General features: G+C 33.6%; 2 protein-coding genes across 3 annotated transcripts in view; one reads left to right on the top strand and one right to left on the bottom strand.

The window, feature by feature from the left end:
* Frl (formin-like protein) overlaps positions 1-21,925 on the top strand; it is a 199,196-nt gene that overhangs the window by 168,868 nt on the left and 8,403 nt on the right. The gene's annotated exons all lie outside the window — the stretch shown is intronic.
* On the bottom strand, positions 10,296-12,460 carry LOC108359227 (uncharacterized). Its single transcript, XM_017610979.1, has 2 exons — positions 10,669-12,460; positions 10,296-10,618 (listed from the first exon to the last, which is right to left on the bottom strand). Coding segments are annotated over exons 1-2 (1,263 nt in total). The 5' UTR covers positions 11,930-12,460; the 3' UTR covers positions 10,296-10,616.

Genomic DNA, 21,925 nt, shown 5'->3' on the forward strand with positions numbered 1-21,925 from the left:
AAAACTTTTCAGAAGCACCCTATTCCAGAATTTGATTGAAAAACGCCTTATATCAGAAAACTTTTCAAGACCACCCTCTTTCAGAACTCGGTACAAAAACGCCATATCTCAGCTGCCGATTCAAAGCGCCCTATCTCAAATATTTTCAATATATTTTCAGTTGAGGTATCGGTATGTTTATTTGATCATTAGTAACATTAGAAGTAATACGATTACTTAGACAAAAAATTAAACCTTTGAAAGGTTCCCACAAAACGTTACGGCTACAAGGCATTGCTTGAACTTTGTAAAAATATATCCCCTCTTTAGATTTTGGCGGTGCCATTGCTTAGATCAATTATTTTTCATAAAAGCGAAGCAATTATTTTCCATAGAAAATATATGACCGAAAGATATGGCACTTCCTCAAATCGATTCGATACAAGTACTTTTATTTCGATACTAAGTAGGTATCGATGAAACGATTCAAGTAAAAAAAGTAGTTGTTATTGAAACAAAAGTATCGAGTACATACTCGTATTTACTTATATCGGAACATCCCTACCTCCACCCAGTGGGATTAAGTACGAAACGCTGAAATCGCTTATCATTTCCGTATTCAGCGAATTCTCTGAACGCAAGCTCATGCGACTTTTTGGTGGTCAAGTTGTGGGTGACCAACTGCCTGAAAATGTTAGCATGATTCTCAGCATCAGTGAACAGTAAGATATTAACAAGCTTGCGGAACAAGCAGGCAAAATAATGGACATAGATCGTCCTGCACATATCTCTAGTTTAGACAGTACATCAGGAGAATCAGCTTTAGAATGCAGGTTAGCAATCAATCAGCGTTAAGTGTCCCAATCACGACACCGATCTGAAAGTCGGAGCAGCAATCCGAGCTATTCATTTACGACAAAACAACAGCTGATATCTCGGTAATTCCCATGGATATACCCGTCCTACAAAAAATTTAAGAAAGTGGTATTCAACTTCCAAGCCAAGGAGCCATCGTTTGGTATTGCAACAATCTTAAAGGACAACAGTGTGTATCATAAATTGCTTGCAGAATTTCCCAAGATTCACAATGTGGCACTCTCAATATCCAGCAAGAAGAATGCCGTCTTTCATCAGTATGAGACTTCAGGCTCTCCAGTCCTAGTAAAAGTAAGGCCATTCTATTCAATATATTTAGCCATTGCCAAAAATGAATTTAAATTTATGTTGGGCAATCAAATTATTTGTGCAGCAAAAAACCGCTGCTCCAATCCCTTTCATATGGTACCTAAAGCAAACGGTGGTTGGATACCATATGGTGACTACTGATTTTTGAATAAAAATACCCCTTTATAACGGATTATGTACATTCCCTTCATGGCCGCAAGTTTTACTAAAAGCTAGATCAAGATATAGAAAAGACGGCAATCATTACGCCGCACAGTGGTTCAGAGCTCACATCTAGCACGACAAAATTCGTATCTCCTGCGAACCATGGCGGATTATTCTCAAATTTAAACATAGTAATCTACTTTAGAAGGGGCACATTTGAAGCTAAACTATGGTCACAAGAAATGGATAAGATTCACTTTCCGTAAAATTATAAAAAATATGACAATATCCGTGTCAAATGATAGGTAATCTGACGTGTTTCAATCCATACATATTTTTGGGTTGCCACCCAGTTAAAATTTTAAAGTTATGTTACAATATCCGTTTTAATAATATTTCCGAGAGAATAATTTCTATAAGGGCCAAATTCACAGTGCGTATTTAACTCAGAATCGGTAGTTAACTACAGATTTTTGTACTGAATTTGGCCCTAAATGAATGTATTTTTATGTTTTGTTAACCATACATGAGCTTCCAAGTATTAAGCACATTTTTACGTTTTTCCAACGCGCACATAAAAACAGTAAAGTTTGTTTTTCATAATATTGTTTTTATTTCGTTGAAACTCTGTTCTCTTTTCAAAAAAGATATTTTTAATTTTTAAACATATAGCAACCTATTTTCTACATTTAAGTTTATAGTTTTGTATGAAAATAAGTGTCCCTAACTTCAGATATTTTTGTGGATCGAAGACTTTAAAAACCACAACCCTAAATTCTGTTGGGCTACTAAGAGAGTAGCTCAAGCAGAAAAATAAAAGTTCTTTATATTAATAAGGGAACATAGAAGTAAAAACAGTTCAGGGGACTATTTTATAATACGATGAAATCTGAAGTTCATAAAAGAAATGTACATAGTTTAAGAAAAAAACCTGGGGTCAGTAGCGATACTAGTTTGTCCTACCAATTTCATTAAGTAATTCAGCGTGTGGCGCTTTAAGCAGATTCATCGCATCTGGCTTAAATTAAGGCTTGAACTTTGGACTGTAATCCCTGAAAATACCATCCCTGCACCCTTACCCCAAGGACACTTATAGTCATTTATTGAATAGCAAAAACTGATTTTGGCAATTTTTTTTCCAATTGCACAATTTTTTTTTTATTAATAAATGACTATAAGTGTCCGTGGGGTCAAGGTGTAGGGATGATATTTTTAGGGATTCTAGTCCAAAGTTCAAGCCTTAATTTAAGCCTAAGTGAAAGGTTCTATCATCTTTCCTTTCTTTGATATAGTTTCCCAAATATTGCAAAAAATGTATTTTTTGACACTTTGACCTCGTTTCTTTCAAGATCTGGAGCTGATGGAAACTTTATACTTGAGGATTCTAATCCGCACCAAAAAGTCTATCAAAAACAGTTTTAGCATTTTCCGCACCATATTTTTTTCATTTTTGTTGGCTGCGTTATTTTTACAAATATTTTTGCTTAAGCTTATCAATATATCAGAGGATAAAAATAAACGATTAATCACATCTTTGTTGTAATCCCTTCTTGGAAATTTTCGTGCAAAAATTTCTCTATATTGCCGGTGATTGCTTCATGTTTTCTCTGATAGCTGCTCGATCGGGAGTTGCGTTATCTATAACTAAACCGCCATGCATTACAATGTTCTTCCGAAAAACCTTCCTCCTTCTAACTTCCCACTTCATAAACGGTCTTAAACTATCTCAAAGTAAGGGAATTTGCTCTTTTGGACACTTTGTAATTTCCACAAATTTTTCCTCAAGAAACCCGATTTTCTCTTTTTTTTGCGTTCACATTTTTGAATAACATTGAATCCTCATTGATGACCTCATATTATATCCTGAGAACAAAAAAATACTTGCTTGTGCTAGTTTCGAAAATTTCAAAAAGAAATATTAGTTTTTAACTGACTTCAGAAAAAGGAGAAGGTTATCAATTCGTCGGAATATTATTTTTTTGTATGTATGTTACTGCATAACTTTGGACCACGTTAACCAATTTCTATAATTTTTTTTTAAGGAAAGGTTTTACCTCACTGGTGGTCCCATACTAATTTGGTTTAAATCCGATCATTGGATCACGAAGAAATTAACGATAATATTAAATTTTTATATGAGAACTAGCAGAGCACCCGACGTCGTTCGGGGTAAACAAATAAAAATATAAAACAGTAATACAAATATTCAGTCCAGCATAATTTAAAGGAGACAAACTATTTTCTTTGTTTACATTAAGGCATTCTTATGAGCCATACTTTTAGCTTTATCGTGCTTTAACTAATATATATTGATCACCACTTTCTGTACTACAAATCTTGTTCCATTATTAATATTAGGTGGATTAATGTAACGATCAAATTTCTAAATTAAAATTAGTGTACTACGGTACATTCCGTTTAGCTGCCTATTCGCTTGGCTGTTTTAGTATAGCTGCACATTTCTGGTAGAACGCTTAATTCGGAAGGAGTTTTATTCATTATGTGTGAACCTTTTTCGTGTAACAGCATCGCGGGATTAAAAAACGATTTAATCTTTCCATTTCAAAATAATCTAAAGACGGTAAGGTTCCAAAAAAAACACAGTTTTAAATATCCGATTTATCTTATAGATGAATACATATATGTATATCTCCCTTTGACAAACCCATTTACATATGCTTTACTCTGAACACCTCCCATAGATACCTATGTCTGAATACCAAATTTAAAGTTCATGTGACTTATGGTTCCGAAGTTATAGTTGATAAAGGATTCCACGCCTATACGACGTGCCCCTGCCCCCTTTTACAAACTCATTTATTTATGCCCTCATATAAGCACCTATCTTCAAGTTCATGGGACTTATGATTCCGAAGTTATGGCTGAAAAAAAATTCCGCGCCAATGGTATGGATCACGCCCACTTTTACAAACACGTTTATACGTACCCTTCTATAAGCATACCAAATTTCAAGTTCGTGGGATTTAAGGTTCCGAAGTTATAGCTAAAAATTCCACTCCTATGGGATGTGCGACGCCCCCTTTTACAAATACATTTAATATACCCTCGTATAAGCACCTACCATTGATATGTCTGCATACCAAATTTCAAGGTCGTGGGACTTAAGGTTCCGAAGTTATAGCTGATAAAATATTCCACGCCTATGGAATGTGCCCCGCCCCCTTTTACAAACTCGTTTATATATACCCACCTATAAGCACCTTTTTTTTGATAAAGGCGTTGCTCATTTTCTTCATTAAAAAAATCGTCGAACATACTTAGATAATATGGAAGAAAAATACCGACATCGTCAAAAATATGCCACACATCAACTGTAAATCACAGCTACTTTAAATTTGCACTTTATTAGACTAAAATTGAATGAGCTAAAAAACTGCAAAATATTAAGAGATAAAATTGAAACAGAAAGTTCGAAAGTTTGTCGATTTTTTTTTAATGTTGTTCAAAGATTAAACTTATTTTCATTTAGTATTTTTAAAGGAATGAGCTATCATTTTATATACAAATAATTCAAATTAAAATATAATAAAATAAATAGTAAAATCTAGTCAATATGTGAGTGTCGTAAAGTTATGATATTTAAGAACATCTCTTTCTTAATTAACGATGACACTGTTTCTATATGAAGCTGATTTCAACATTATGTTTTATTAAGATTTAGTATCGAAAATATTCTTTCAAAATTTGCCTAAGAATGTGATATAATGGTTCGTTCAAAAATTTTTTCAAAACTCATAAAGGCAAAACCGAGAAGGCGAAGACAAAAAGTGAATACAAAAATTTCCCGCAGTGAATTTTCAGATTTTTGAAACGGTATAGTAACTTAATTTTTTATATTTTAAATAAAGCATGAATACCCCACGGAATAAACGAGTAGATAAAAAATATATAACGATCGAACTGGCACATCTATAAATATAAAACAATAGCCGTTTTCGTTGTTCGGAGTTAACTCAAAAACTACTGCATAGATTTGAGTAAAAATTTCAGAGGTTATACCTTGCATATATGGTCCTATTATAGGCTACCAGAAAACTCGCTAGGTGGCGCTGGGGTCGAGTTATTTATAAAAGTCGTATTTATGAACCGATTTCGTTCAAATTCAAAACGTGTGCACCTCCATCATGAGATATACGTTTGTGGACATTAGGTGGCGCTGCAGCCGATTTATTTATAAAAATTGTATTTACGAACCGATTTCTTTTAAATTCAAAATGGGAGCTACCAGCGTGATGGAAAATACGTTTACCAAAAATAGACCCGCTAGGTGCTGCGGGAGTCGAATTATTTATAAAAGTCGTATTTATGAACCGTTTTTTATTAAATTCAAAGTATAAGCTACCTGCATGAAGAAGAAAAGTAAGTACACCTGGGCCACACAGTATAAGTGAAATTTACGTTACATATCTAATCAATATCTTGTGTCATAATCAATATATCGAGGGCTTATATTCAGTACAATCTATCTGCAACTTTCAGAAAAACTACTTTCCGATGTTGAGCCCATCTGGTGCTTAGCTGTCATCATTAATGTTAATTTGAACTTGGCAAATCAAACTCAAGTGCAATTCGATATACACATGTACATACATGGTCAGTATCAATATCATCGATGGCAGTTAAGTCGTAGGTGAATTTCAATAATACATATCAATAGCAATATTGATAAATATCAATAAAAATATCGACAACAAAATCGATAGCAAAATTGATAACAATATCGAAAAAAATTTCGATAACAAAATCGATAAATACCGATAACAAAATCGATAAATATCAATAACAAAATCGATAAATATCAATAACAAAATCGATAAATATCAATAACGAAATCGATAAATATCGATAAATGAATTGATAAAAAATCGATAAATATCGGTAACAAAATCGATAAATATCGATAACAAAATCGATAAAAAATATTGCCAACAAAATATTTAAGAATATCGATTACAAAATCGAATAAAACTGCATACTTAGAGTTTTTCTAAAAAATCTGAATAGAAAGTTGCAAATAAGTATGCAAATTTATTGAATTTTCCTGAGTTTTGCACAAAATTTAGAGATTTAGTTTTTATGTTTTTTGGTGTAGGACGAACTATATATTTATAAAAAATTATCGAAAATAAATTAGAATAAAAAACTTTTCAGATATTGCGAAAAATTCTCTGTGCCAATACTTTTGTTCGGCACTGTATAAAAATGTTGTGTTCGTATGTCACGGTCGTCAAAACTCGAGCATGGCTGAGCTGATTTGAATAATTTTTTTTGTATTGTTCGGTATAATACCAAAACCAATAATATCGCAAAAATTTAGAGGGTTGCCACCTATTTGAAAATTTTTTAAACCCAATTATATTGATAAAATAAATGAATTATTACAATATGGGTATCAAATCAAAGAGTTTTAAGAAAGATAACTGTTGGAAGTATTTCTGAGGAGGGTTGCCACCTATTTGAAAATTTTAACTCAGTTAAATTGATAAAGTAAATGAACTATTGCAATGAGGGTATCAAACCAAAGAGTTTTAAGAAGGCTTACAGCCGAAAATATGTTTGAGGAGGGTTGACACCGCTTTGAAAATAGAACTATATTAGATTAACAAAATTAATTTAATTTTGCAATATAAGTATCAAATTAAAGATAATTTAAGAAAGATAACTGTTGGAAATATTTTTGAGTACAGTTGTCACCTCTTTGAAAATTTAAACTCAGTTAAATTGATAAAATAAATTACATACTGCAATTTGGGTATCAAACTTTAGATTTTTAAGACGCCTTACAGCCGAAAATATGTTTAAGGATGGTTGCTACCTGTTTGAAAATTTGACTCAATTTAATTGATATGGGTATAAAATTAAAGAGGTTTATAAAAGAAGACTTTGGGAAATACTGTTGAGGAGGGTTGCCACCTATTTGAAAAATTTTAACTCAGTTAAATTGATTAAACAAATGAAATATTGCAATGTGAGTATCAAACTAAAGGGCTTTTCAAAGACCTACAGTCGAAAATATGTTTGAGGAAGGTGGCCACCTGTTTGAAAATTTAACTCAATTAAATTGGTATCGGTACCCCACTAACTAAAGGCATTTGAGAAAACTTGATTTAGAAATATTTTCAATCTATCTAAAAGCAAAGACTGCATATATTGGGACTAAATGAAATATTACATAATTGGTTCCAAGCAAAAAGTTATAAGGAAAGCTTTACTGGAGATTTTTTTTTTTAATGAAGAAATCATTTACAAAATCTTATCATACGAAGTGATCATATTATCAACGAAGAGTTGGTATACAAATTTCGCAATGGAAAGAAATAATAAAAAACTACAGATACAAATGAAAAAATAATAAAAATCATACCTAACGAAAACATAAAAATATCCCATGAAAGCTGTTTAAAAAATCCTAAATGAAAACTTAAAATTGGTGTTACCATTCCCTAAATTATAAAATAGTTCACTTTTAATCATAAACAATTTCACTTGGGGTCGCCATAGCCTAATACGTACTATATTGCGAATAAAGAGAATGTGCCTGCTTGAGCGATGAGTTTTGCCGACTTTCAAATATCTAAGAATCTACCTTAGTGAAATACACATCTACCTAACAATACCCACATTTTCCACATTTGTTTGCTAAATTAGACGAGCTGCTTCGGGTTTTTAGAAAAACTGTTCCAAAAATCAGCGAGAGCAATTTGAATAACGTTGGATAATATTATGAAGATTATGATTATTATTATTATTCTGATCTCCTATTATATGCCCAATAAGGGCATTTATGATCGCCAGGGAACGGATTTTATGGAAATTGCCTTTTTTTCTGCTAAAGAGATAGAGTATATTCGATTAAGAATGTCCATGACTTAGCTTTCCCTGATTCCATATATACACATTTGATGTTGCCTTTTTTTGCCTTTTTTAAGATATTTGCCTTTTTTTTGCCTTTTTTAAGATATTTGTCTTTTTTTGCCTTTTCTACCTTTAAAAAAGTGATTATAGCATTTACAATTTTTGTTAAGATTAAAATATATACACATGCCCATGCGGCTTATAGAAGCGCAGGGACCTCTTGTCAAATTGGTGTTGGAAAAATTGAAAGCCATTTTCTCAGCTAACGTAGGCTTGGAGACAATAAGGGGTGTGGATAAAATTGTAAAGGGCGAGGAAAACGCCCTTATTCCTGATAATATGAACGTTTCAAACGTTCCATATTTAAATTGGGCTCCACTTGTATCAACTTACGTCGAGCGCATATTTAATACGTTCAAGGCTTTTCCTCCCGAAAATCGAATGAAAATGTTGCAAGAAAACTTCAAAATGCATCTTGTGGTTAAATGTTACTACAACTATACAGATTAAAGTTTTATTAGTTAGACACTCGAAAGGATAAAACAGTCAAAGATTCAAAGTACAAATTTTTCATATAACGAAACTAGTTCATAATTTTTCTCTTTTTACTTGTAATATCACCATTTCTAAAATAAATGTATTTTTTTAAGGTTCTTTGTATTTTCTGTCTTTTTTTAGTGCCTTATTTTGCTTTTTTTGCAATACCTAGTGCCTTTTCCTGCCTTTTTCGCTATTTTGTTTTGCCTTTTCCAGCCTATTTCGTTATTTTATTTTGCCTTTTTTATAGGTTTTTAGGTCCTAAAAATCCGTTCCCTGATGATCGCATATTGCGAATGTTAAGATAATAAGAGCTGCAGAACTGAACCACTCACGAACAATTTTTTACAAGGCGTATGCCAATGATATCGACATCATCGGTAACAAAAAACTCGAAGTCTCTCCTGCCTTTTCCAAGTTGGATACCGAAGCAAAGCGATTGAGTTTGGTGATCAACGAGGACAAGACGAAGTATCTCCTGTCATCAAACAAAGAGTCAGAGCATTCACGCATTGGCACCCACGTCACTGTTGCCAGTTGTAATTTCGAGAAAGTAGACAATTTTTTTTTAGTTAGGAACCAGCATAACACCGATAATAATGTCGGCATCAAGATCCAATGCCGAATTTCTGTAGCGAACAAGTGCTACTTTGGACTGAGTAGGCAATTCGGGAGCAAAGTTCTCTCTCGACGTACCAAAATCATACCCTATAAGTCACTCATCATGCCCATGCTGGTAAATGGCGCAGAAGAATGGAAAAATGACAACATCCGATGAGGCGGCTCTTAGAGTAATCGAGAGAAAGATCTTACGGAAGATTTACAGGTCCCTACGCGTTGGCGACGATGAGTACCGCAGACAATGGAACGATAACACTGGTCGACGGCCAAAATTTACCAGAGACGCCGTTATGAAATTCGTATGTAAAATCACCCCCTGATTACGAAAATCAAGGTTATTTTTAATTTTATGGTACCGTTTTTGAGATATTTGCAATTTACCGTTTTTGCAAAAAAAAAAAAAATTGGGTCCACTTAATCATATATATCTCAAGAACGAATTAAGCAATTCCAAAACGGTTTGAAGCTTTTAAAAGGTAATAAAATTTTCTATAAGCTGTGCATACAACACTTTTTGCTAGGCCCTGTAGATTCAAAGATAACGAACAATCATTACCGATTTTTTCAATTTTTTTTGTAAAAATATAAAAAAAATTGTACTTTGCGGGGAAGGATCTCGAAAACCTTTTATTTTTTTGCAGATTTTTTTTTTCTCCCTAAGCTCTGTTGTATTACAAAAAAAATAAGGTATCATCGAAGAAAATCGATGCAAAACTACGTAAGTTATAAGCGATCAAATAAAAATACCCAGGTTGCGCAATTTCAACGTATACCTCAAAACGTATGTATGGTATAAAGAAGAGTGAAATATCTAGCTATGCTCTGTTTCTATTGAGTTAAAAGTTCAATTTATGAATGAAATTACCCATATTTTTAACTTTTTTTTTAAATTTATTTATGTTTATACTATATTCTAACAATCTTTATCTTAATTTGATTTTACTATGTTGTCGAAATAATTATGTGTTCTACTTTGACGCTTATTCAGTTTAGGATCGGTTTCTCTTATGAGAAACCAGCAGTAATCACCCATCATTGCGACGTCCCAGAATCCTTGATATCGATTCTCAATTAATTTCATTTGCTGATGAAACCTTTCGCCATGTTCATCACTTTCGTCGCCAAGATTTGCCGGAAAAAAGCTCAAATGTGAGTGGAGAAAGTGAATTTTTAAAGACATATTTACGCCCATTTTCGCATAATTATTGATTAGGTCGTTCACTATCTGCTCGTAGTTAGGGCTTTTGTGTCTACCGAGAAAAGAAGCAACGACCTTTTCAAAGGATTCCCACGCTGCTGCCTCAACTGATGAGAGTAGTCCTTTGAATTGATTATTGTTGATCAACTTTCTTATTTGTGGTCCAACAAAAATACCTTCCTTTATCTTGGCTTGAGAAATATCTGGAAAAACTGTTTTCAAATAGTCGAATGCTTCGCCTTCTTTGTCCAAAGCCTTAACAAAGTTTTTAATGAGACCGAGCTTGATGTGTAAGGGTGGAAGTATGATTTTCTCTTTCTTGACAAGAGGGGTGTATTTGATGTTATCCACACCAACGGTAAACTCGACTCTTTCCGGCCAATCCTTTCTGACGTAGTGGTCCTTACGAGCTCGGCTATCCCACTTGCAGAGGAAGCAGCAGTGCTTGGTGTAGCCACTTTGTAGACCGCATAGCATTGCAACGACTTTGAGATCAGAACATATTTTCCAATCATGCTCTTCATATTTGATAAATTTGAGTATTTTTTGCATTTCCTCGTAGGTTTCCTTTGTATTTACTGCATGTGCAATCGGGATAGAAGGCTTTTTGTTACCAATATGCAATAATACAGCCTTCAAACTCAGTTTATTGCCGTCTATGAACAATCGCCACTCTTTTGAATCATATGTTTGACCAAACTCTTTGAATAAACCAGGGATGTCGTTGCAGTAGCATATACTGTCTTTCTTGGTATAGTGTTTGGAAAATGGTTCGTGACGAGTTCTACTATATGTCACCTTAACATCGGATGACACAAATTTAAATTGTTGCATACGAGAAGTGTGGATCTCGGCCTTTTCCTTGGATAGTTCCAAATCTCTTATCCAATCATTAAGTTGTGCTTGTGACAGAACGTTTCTTTCGTTTTCCATGCGAAATTCAGTACAACTTGATCCCCCGCACTCAGATGTTACTGTTGACAATGGAACTGGATCCGCAACTGCCGTTGAATGTAGTACTGGTAATGTCACTGTAGGTACGCTAGCATAGGTTACTCCTCTTGATCTTCCAACGCCAAGTACTTTTGTTTGACAAATATAACACTCTATTGAATGGCAAGTAGGTTCTCTCCATATCATTGGTGTATCAAATTTTGTTTGTTGTCCTGATTCCCACTGAATCAATTCTACTCGACACGATGTACACAAAGTGTTCGGTGTCCATGGTTTTTCAGCATTTTTAGGCTCAATTCCAAAATACTTGGAGTATAAAGTTTTGATATGATCTGAGAACACTCGTCGTCGCCTTATGATAGTATATTGGCCACACATGAAACAGAACATATCTGGATCCTTATTACACTCAAATTCTCGCGTCCTTTTACTCATTTTATTTTTTTTAATAAATCACGGTTTTGAAATTAGACTTATGAACTGAACTATCTCCGGCGAGCCTTGAAGATGTTATGAAGTTTCAAAGCGCATTAACTCATATTTATACTCGGAACAAGAATAAAATTGAAAAAATCAAATCTTACCTAGACAGAAAGGTTCCTTTTTATAACAAGCCGGGAAAAGAAAATACTACCTGTTTTAGATGTAGGCTTTAGAAATTTTCTGTGTCTTATAATTTTGAAAATCTACCTGCATACTTACCCATAACTGACGGAAATACATGTTTATAACTACATGCCTACAGCAGGTTTCGAACCCAACCACTCTTCCTTTCGATGCAACCACTCTACCTACTATAATACAATTCGAGTATTAAAAGTACTATTTGATTTATTTAAAGAAAAAGTGTTATCATTGTTATGGTGTTATTCGTTTATCCGGATAATATCTCACTTGCACTTTATACCTTTAATATATGTATGTATGTATAGGTACATACATTGAAGTTGCGCAACCTGGGTATTTTTATTTGATCGCTTATAACTTACGTAGTTTTGCATCGATTTTCTTCGATGATAGCTTATTTTTTTTGTAATACAACAGAGCTTAGGGAGAAAAAAAAAATCTGCAAAAAAATAAAAGGTTTTCGAGATCCTTCCCCGCAAAGTACAATTTTTTTTATATTTTTACAAAAAAAATTGAAAAAATCGGTAATGATTGTTCGTTATCTTTGAATCTACAGGGCCTAGCAAAAAGTGTTGTATGCACAGTTTATAGAAAATTTTATTACCTTTTAAAAGCTTCAAACCGTTTTGGAATTGCTTAATTCGTTCTTGAGATATATATGATAAAGTGGACCCCATTTTTTTTTTTTTGCAAAAACGGTAAATTGCAAATATCTCAAAAACGGTACCATAGAATTAAAAATAACCTTGATTTTCGGAATCAGGGGGTGATTTTACATAAGAATTTCATAACGGCGTTTCTGGTAAAGAGAAAAAGTTGAAATTTGTGGTCCAGTGTAATCTGTATAAGCTTTACAGCGGCTCCGCTGGCTTCGCCATGTCGTTCGAATGGGAACCGCGTTTCAGGTCTAAAAATATTCGACTCGCAATCCGCTGGTGGTAGCGGAGGAGGAGAGAGGTGCCCACTGCAATGGAAAGACCAAGTGGAGAAGGACTTGGCTTCACGTGGCATTTCCAATTGGCGTAAGTTGGCACAGAGAGAAGCGACTGGCGTGTTTTGTTGAACTCGGCTAAACTCGGTGCGGTTACAACACTAAATAAGAAATGCAAATGATAAATTATCTTCTTCTTCGATGCGCCAGGAGGAACTAGGAGAACAATCCTTATAAGATTGTGGCAACGGTTCGATGAAAAAATTACATAGCCGTAGCTCTCGCTTCGTCTGGAACATTTGCAACATTGTTACCAGGTGGAAACACTTCCCATTTAGCTCTTATGCTGCCATTGAACATACAAATCATCGAAACTCCAGCGTGCAATATTTCCAGAACATCCGGTATGGGAAAAGTAAATAATAATAATAGATTAGCGCTTACACATATGTTAGTATTTGGCCGAGCTTCTCCTTCGACTTGTGGCGTGCGCCTTGATGTTGTCACACAAAGCGGAGGGACCTACAGTTTTACGCCGACTCCGAACGGCGATTGTATTTCTATGAGAAGCTGTTTTTCATGGCAGAAAGACACTCGGAGGTTTGCCATTGCCTGCCGAGGGACGACTGCTGTTAAGAAAAAACCTTTTTCTATATTTTTTGCGATGTTGCTTTGACCAGGGCTTGAACCCAGGTGCTGATGAGTGAAAGCGCGCACTGCTTACCACTACACCACAGCGGCCGATGGGAAAAGTACTTATTACAAAAATGTAAACTCATTGTTTGGGATAAGTACACTATGGCACATACAAAATCGGTGCGAAATTTGCGTGGAAATGTTCGGGAATGCATTGATATTGCTCGCAGGAGATTTTACGCAAACATTGCCTGTAATTTCTCGATTGGCACCAGCGGACGAGATGAATGCGTGCCTGAAATATTCAACATTGTGGCAAGACGGAACATACATACATAGCAGTTGACTACGAATAAATATGTGTGTCCAACTACAGAGCGATTAATCAGCCTATGTATTCTCGCGACAATCACTGAACATAGGGAACGAAAAGCTGGCAGTCAATGAGAGATTAGGGCGAATTTTATTGCCTAATTATTTTTGTAACTTAGAAACATCGAAGGCAGAACTGATCGAAAGAATGTTTCCGGATATTCAAATTAATCACAGGAATCAACAAGGATGTCTATCAACTCAATAATGTTTTTCAATTCAGCATTCGAAGTGATGAAATAACATATATGTACGGCGATTGTGGAAACAAATGAAGCAGTTAATTATCGAATGGAGTTTTTGAACTCGATTGATCTTCCAGGTGGGGTTACCACACCGCGACTTGCAGTAAAGAAATTGATGAAGAACGTAGTGGAAGCAAAGATTTTAACGAGGCCTTTCAAAGGTGAAGATGTCCTCATTCCGCGAATTCCCATGATTCTGACCGATACACCATATCAATTTTAAAGATTTAAATTCCCAATTCGATAGGCGTTTGCAAACACAATTAATAAAGATCAACTTCAATCTTAGGAAAAGTGTGGTTTAGATTTAGATGCTGATTGCTTCTTACATGGACAAATCTATGTTGCATGTCGGCAAACCAGATAGCCTTGATATCTACGTAGAGAATGGAAAAACGAAAAACACAAAAGTATTGCAAAATAAAACTTATCTGAAAAGCATGATTCAATAACACAAAATACATATGTGACGGCTACAATTTGACACTCCTTTTTCTAGATTTGTATTTTGGAAGTAGGAGAAGGGGGAAGAATGTGATCGCCTTTTGCGAAAACGTTAGTAGAAAGGTACTACAAAAAGTACGCAAAGTATACAATTATAAGTAAAATGTGTATTATTAATTCTATGCGAATTTGANTTGCAACATTGTTACCAGGTGGAAACACTTCCCATTTAGCTCTTATGCTGCCATTGAACATACAAATCATCGAAACTCCAGCGTGCAATATTTCCAGAACATCCGGTATGGGAAAAGTAAATAATAATAATAGATTAGCGCTTACACATATGTTAGTATTTGGCCGAGCTTCTCCTTCGACTTGTGGCGTGCGCCTTGATGTTGTCACACAAAGCGGAGGGACCTACAGTTTTACGCCGACTCCGAACGGCGATTGTATTTCTATGAGAAGCTGTTTTTCATGGCAGAAAGACACTCGGAGGTTTGCCATTGCCTGCCGAGGGACGACTGCTGTTAAGAAAAAACCTTTTTCTATATTTTTTGCGATGTTGCTTTGACCAGGGCTTGAACCCAGGTGCTGATGAGTGAAAGCGCGCACTGCTTACCACTACACCACAGCGGCCGATGGGAAAAGTACTTATTACAAAAATGTAAACTCATTGTTTGGGATAAGTACACTATGGCACATACAAAATCGGTGCGAAATTTGCGTGGAAATGTTCGGGAATGCATTGATATTGCTCGCAGGAGATTTTACGCAAACATTGCCTGTAATTTCTCGATTGGCACCAGCGGACGAGATGAATGCGTGCCTGAAATATTCAACATTGTGGCAAGACGGAACATACATACATAGCAGTTGACTACGAATAAATATGTGTGTCCAACTACAGAGCGATTAATCAGCCTATGTATTCTCGCGACAATCACTGAACATAGGGAACGAAAAGCTGGCAGTCAATGAGAGATTAGGGCGAATTTTATTGCCTAATTATTTTTGTAACTTAGAAACATCGAAGGCAGAACTGATCGAAAGAATGTTTCCGGATATTCAAATTAATCACAGGAATCAACAAGGATGTCTATCAACTCAATAATGTTTTTCAATTCAGCATTCGAAGTGATGAAATAACATATATGTACGGCGATTGTGGAAACAAATGAAGCAGTTAATTATCGAATGGAGTTTTTGAACTCGATTGATCTTCCAGGTGGGGTTACCACACCGCGACTTGCAGTAAAGAAATTGATGAAGAACGTAGTGGAAGCAAAGATTTTAACGAGGCCTTTCAAAGGTGAAGATGTCCTCATTCCGCGAATTCCCATGATTCTGACCGATACACCATATCAATTTTAAAGATTTAAATTCCCAATTCGATAGGCGTTTGCAAACACAATTAATAAAGATCAACTTCAATCTTAGGAAAAGTGTGGTTTAGATTTAGATGCTGATTGCTTCTTACATGGACAAATCTATGTTGCATGTCGGCAAACCAGATAGCCTTGATATCTACGTAGAGAATGGAAAAACGAAAAACACAAAAGTATTGCAAAATAAAACTTATCTGAAAAGCATGATTCAATAACACAAAATACATATGTGACGGCTACAATTTGACACTCCTTTTTCTAGATTTGTATTTTGGAAGTAGGAGAAGGGGGAAGAATGTGATCGCCTTTTGCGAAAACGTTAGTAGAAAGGTACTACAAAAAGTACGCAAAGTATACAATTATAAGTAAAATGTGTATTATTAATTCTATGCGAATTTGAAATATATTTGGTGTTTTAATGGAAATACTAAACAACACATAAAAACATGCATTTTTGATTTCAGTTATTCGTCATTTCCTGGAATAAATCTAGAATACCGATGCTATGCAAAAACGAAAAATGCAGATCAATAGAACTTTTTATGCTCATTTCAACCATGCCAAATTATTTGGCGAAAGTGAAAAATTAAGACGTTCTAGAAGGTTAAAGTTCAGTTTTTAGATTTTTTAAATATTAATATCTTATGAACTATTAGGGAATTCACAAAACCTGTTAACCGTCGTAAAATCTTAAGCTTAACATTTATTTAAGTAAAATAACGGTTAAAGTTGCTAATTATATATTTTTTATCAGTTTAAAAACATTTCGGTTTAGTTAGGAATCCTCTAAAACCATTTTAATCCTTATTTTACATTAAAAAATGTTAAGCTTAAGATTTTACGACGGTTAACACGTTTTTGTGAATCCCTTATATATAACCGATTAAAAAACTAATGACGTCACCATGAAGATAATTAATTTGTCTTTGAGCTTATTTACATAATTTATAGTTTTTTTTTTAACCAAAACCACTAAAAAACGAAAAAATTTTATTTTTTTCATGAAATAACCTTTTTTGAAAAAACTGCATAACTAATGGTAAACAAAATTATATTATTTAGAAAGTACAAGTTATTACCTTTCATTCGATATTACATATTTTGTCATGATCTACTGTTGGGTTTCAACAATTTAGTGATAATAAAAAATACAAATAAACAAAGCAAATAGACTTCTTATATCTTCTTTATTTTTTACCTGCGCCTGATTTGGTATCGTTGAAANAGGGAATTCACAAAACCTGTTAACCGTCGTAAAATCTTAAGCTTAACATATATTTAAGTAAAATAACGGTTAAAGTTGCTAATTATATATTTTTTATCAGTTTAAAAACATTTCGGTTTAGTTAGGAATCCTCTAAAACCATTTTAATCCTTATTTTACATTAAAAAATGTTAAGCTTAAGATTTTACGACGGTTAACACGTTTTTGTGAATCCCTTATATATAACCGATTAAAAAACTAATGACGTCACCATGAAGATAATTAATTTGTCTTTGAGCTTATTTACATAATTTATAGTTTTTTTTTTAACCAAAACCACTAAAAAACGAAAAAATGTTATTTTTTTCATGAAAAAACCTTTTTTGAAAAAACTGCATAACTAATGGTAAACAAAATTATATTATTTAGAAAGTACAAGTTATTACCTTTCATTCGATATTACATATTTTGTCATGATCTACTTTTGGGTTTCAACAATTTAGTGATAATAAAAAATACAAATAAACAAAGCAAATAGACTTCTTATATCTTCTTTATTTTTTACCTGCGCCTGATTTGGTATCGTTGAAATCAGCGTAAAAAACTATCAATTTTGGTTATTTTATAGCTAAACGGTCGCTATTCCACACTTGTTCTAGAAAATTACGCAAACGAAGGTGATGCTAACGAATATTTAGTACGAAGAATTTTTGGTTTTACTACTAATATCACTAGAAACTGTAGAGTAAGCAACATTCTGCACAAGTAAAGGAGCCGATTTTTTGTGTGGAAGCGAGAAGACCGTTTTATTACAAAACCTTTCTTTTATTGAATCATGTCTGAAAAGTATGCTTTATTTCGTTAATCATTTATAATCCATGTAACAGGATATGCCACAGCAAAGCAGGGCAGGGTACAACTAGTACATAAATATATGAAAGAATGCACTCAGGCGATGCCTCTACCAATGTGTGTCACAAATTTAAGTTATCGATGGAACCATTGGGTAGAAACAGTGGAAATCATTTTCAATTAGTTTCCGAGGTGTCAAATCAGGCACTTTGATCAGTCATGATAAAAGTATTTATAAGGTACAATCGCTGAGAGCAGGCTTTAGAAATTTTGACGTTTGCTAGCATTTTGAAAATTTCTCTCGCCGTCATTTCATTTGTTGGTTTTTATTTTGACTCAAACCAAAAAATATATTTCTGTCGAAACAACAAAATTTGAATGCACATACATACATACATATGTATGTAAATAAATAAATGAAAGAAATTGTGTTTTATAGACTTCTGCTCGCATGTTAAGGCTCAGATTTTGGCATGCGTCTAAAGATATTAGGGCTATTCGCGATTCGGTGCATAAGAGCGACCTTTATTAAACTGTTATGGCAAAACTTTTTTAATCAGCTGATAGAAATGTCAACCAGAGTTGCAATGCATAGCATTTTTATGCTATGGATTTTCGGTATTGCAAATTTGTCAAGCCATGACAAATGCAAATGCGTGTATTTTGTTTGTGGATTGTAAATAATTTGCAATACAAATTTGCAATGCAATGATGCTAGGCCATTTGCACCGGATCGCGAATAGCCCGATTTTACCTTAAAGACACTGCACTTTTGCAAAGAACGATCTTGTGCTTACATTGGGTCAAGTGGTCTGGCAAAACATGAGCCGAGCATACATACGGGTACTTTGGCAAATCCGTTTTCATAATACCACAAACCTCGATCCATTTTTGCCTTTATACGGTAATTGCGGGAACTTAAAAACTTGATATTGCTTTGCTTGCAGAGGACAACGGAATTTCCGCAACCGATAAAGCGGCAACTAATTTTTCGTTTCCAATTTTTTTGTTTTTTTTCAACTTCTGAATAAATAAACATTTCAAATCATAAATTTTGCATTTGTTTATTTAGAATTTATTTGACATTAGAACTATTTCGAGAGAGTAAACTCAAAATGCTAGCAAACGTCAAAAACCCAATGGCGGACGAATTGAGCGAGCGGTTTTATCCATGGTGAAATAATAAGGTGTTATCACTTAGGGGGTGGTTGTTGTAATTTTGGCAATTTCGGCATACCAGCGTTACAGGAATGCCTACTCTATTCATTCCAGTTTCATTTCAGGGCAAAATGGAACAAAAAATGGAGCAGACAATTTTTTGAAAAAAGTATGCGTAGGTATCAATTACTACGTTTATACGCACGTATTATTTGTAAATAACAATTTGCAAAATGGTAAACTTTGCCGTATAAACGCTGAGTTAATTTTTTATTTGCAAATAACTAAATCACGCGTATAAGTATTGATTAGTGGTACTATTTGCAAATAAGCGCAAGACGCCGCCATTCTTAGGTTTATTTTCTTTTTCGATGGTCATCTTATTGCCTTTTAATAATCAAGACGTTGCCATTTTTAACTTGATTTTCTTTTTCGATGGTCATATTATTGCCCTTTTATTATCATCAATATTAAAAAAGAATTTTTCACCATCGAATAAACAGTGAATTAGGTATTTGCAAATTATTTTTATTTGCAAATAGCTTACGTATAGACGTAGTAACTGTTTCTTTGTTTCGTTTTTGCTTTGGCTTTTCTTTTCAAATTCATTGGAAAATTTGAGCGATAATTTCCAATAATTGTGATTTTGTAAGTAAAGTTTTGGTAAAATATATACTGCACATATACAGCAGATTATTGGAGCAGTGCCTCAGATGGCTACGATAATGCACTTTGGTCTAACAATTCAAACGCATAATGATTTTATAATATAACTGATAGAATTCAGAAATTCAATTTTTAAATGTTAACGAAAATAAAGGTCGTAATAAAATTCTCTTTAAAGTTAAAATATTTAAAAATGAAGTACGCATATACATGTACTTCAGAACTTAAGGAAAAAATACAAGTAAAATTCCATACGGGCTAATATATAATTTTTAGTAGAATTTAAGAACATTTAAATAAAGAGAAATGCTTAATTTAATTTATTTTAATATGAATAAATAAAAGACGGAAAATAATCCTTATTTTTTAAGTTTTAACCATCATCATATGTGTGAGGTACGACTGTGTGGCCTTTAAGTTTTACAAATAATAATTTTAAGGTAGAAAAATATAACTGAATAATAATTATTAAAATCAATATATTTGATCGAAAAAATAAAAATTAAATAATAATAATTTCTTTTAAGCGAAAAAATGAAACTACAATTACACTGGTTTACAGAAAAATATTTTATTGATGCAAGCTTCATTCAACTGGTGTGGGGTCCACTGATATATGTATGTATTGGAAATAGTACCCAAAAAGTAGTAAAAATAATCCTAATCTTTTCGCCCTTTTTTTACTACCCCAATGGTTTTACCCATGATAAAAATATAGTAAGGTAGAACCGCTGAGAGTTACTTTTAAAATTCTTGACGTTTCCAAACATTTTAATTTTTAAATTTACTCAAAAACTCACACACACATTTTCATTTTCAATCTCAAGCAACAACAATTTCGAAATTTAAAATTTTTATTTTCAATTTTATATGATTTTCAAATGCTGGCAAACTTCAAAAAAAATCATGGCCGACAAATTGAGAGAACGGGTTCTACCTTGCTATGTTTTTATCATGGTTTTACCTTTAAATATTTTTATCATGGTATCAGTAGAGCAGCTGATTTGATATTTTTTCAAATTATTTGTTCTCGAAAATGTCAAATATTTTTAATTTATTCTGGATTGTCAAAATATATTTGCATGCGAAACCTTTTTCCATACAAAACAAGCAATTGAATAGCAGCTATGGAACGTTCGCCCAACTCAGCAGCACAACCGCTGATAAGTGATCGGACTTCTACCACATTGTGGTAGATCTGCCACTTTTTGGAGCATCTACCACACAAGATCTGAAATCTACCACATATTCGCGTTTTTGAGTGGTTTTATGTTTGCTTGACATAATTTTCTTAAGTTTAAGAGCAAAAATTGTCCAAAACTAAACACTATATGGTTACAAGAATTATATAATACAAGATTCCGCATTCCCAGCGGCGATGAAATTCCTCAAGTAAAAGAAAACAAAGCCTCCCATTAGGATAAAATAAACTGTAAAATAGTAAATTTTCTCAGTAATTAATTTTTCGACAGGAAACGCGGTTTTAATGTGTTAAATTGGAAAATATATGATTTATGAAAAGAATTAATAGCGAAAATGTTAAAAATTACTGGGCCTTGCAAAGGATGGATAAGTGCCTCGAGAAGCAAACGAATTTACTAAGAAAGATCGTTTTTCTTCCAACTTCATTTTTTATTTTTTATTTTTTTTTTTGTATTTCACATGGGACGCCTTGATTTGGAAGAAAAAAATCAGAACAGTTTTTGACACTTTCGATACCAGAAGCAACAACAAAATACCCGCAAATCTAGTTTTTGCTCTAATGCTACTACCTGTTTGATATACCTTGGATAGTGCTAGTTTTACTTCCAGAAATATTCCTGACGAACATTAAACGTTCACTCTCCCTTTTTCTTCAATGCAGCCAAAATGAATTTCAGTATTTGGTGACAAAGGGTAAACATTCTTTGA

Source organism: Rhagoletis zephyria, unplaced genomic scaffold (genome assembly GCF_001687245.7).
Source record: "Rhagoletis zephyria isolate East Lansing unplaced genomic scaffold, Rhagoletis_zephyria_1.1 Rzeph_scaffold_00360, whole genome shotgun sequence".
In the NCBI taxonomy this organism is placed as follows: domain Eukaryota; kingdom Metazoa; phylum Arthropoda; class Insecta; order Diptera; family Tephritidae; genus Rhagoletis; species Rhagoletis zephyria.

What these genes read in the sequence shown, in the direction of transcription:
- LOC108359227 (XM_017610979.1), bottom strand. Translation starts at nt 11,929, where the DNA reads ATGAGTAAAAGGACGCGAGAATTTGAGTGTAATAAGGATCCAGATATG.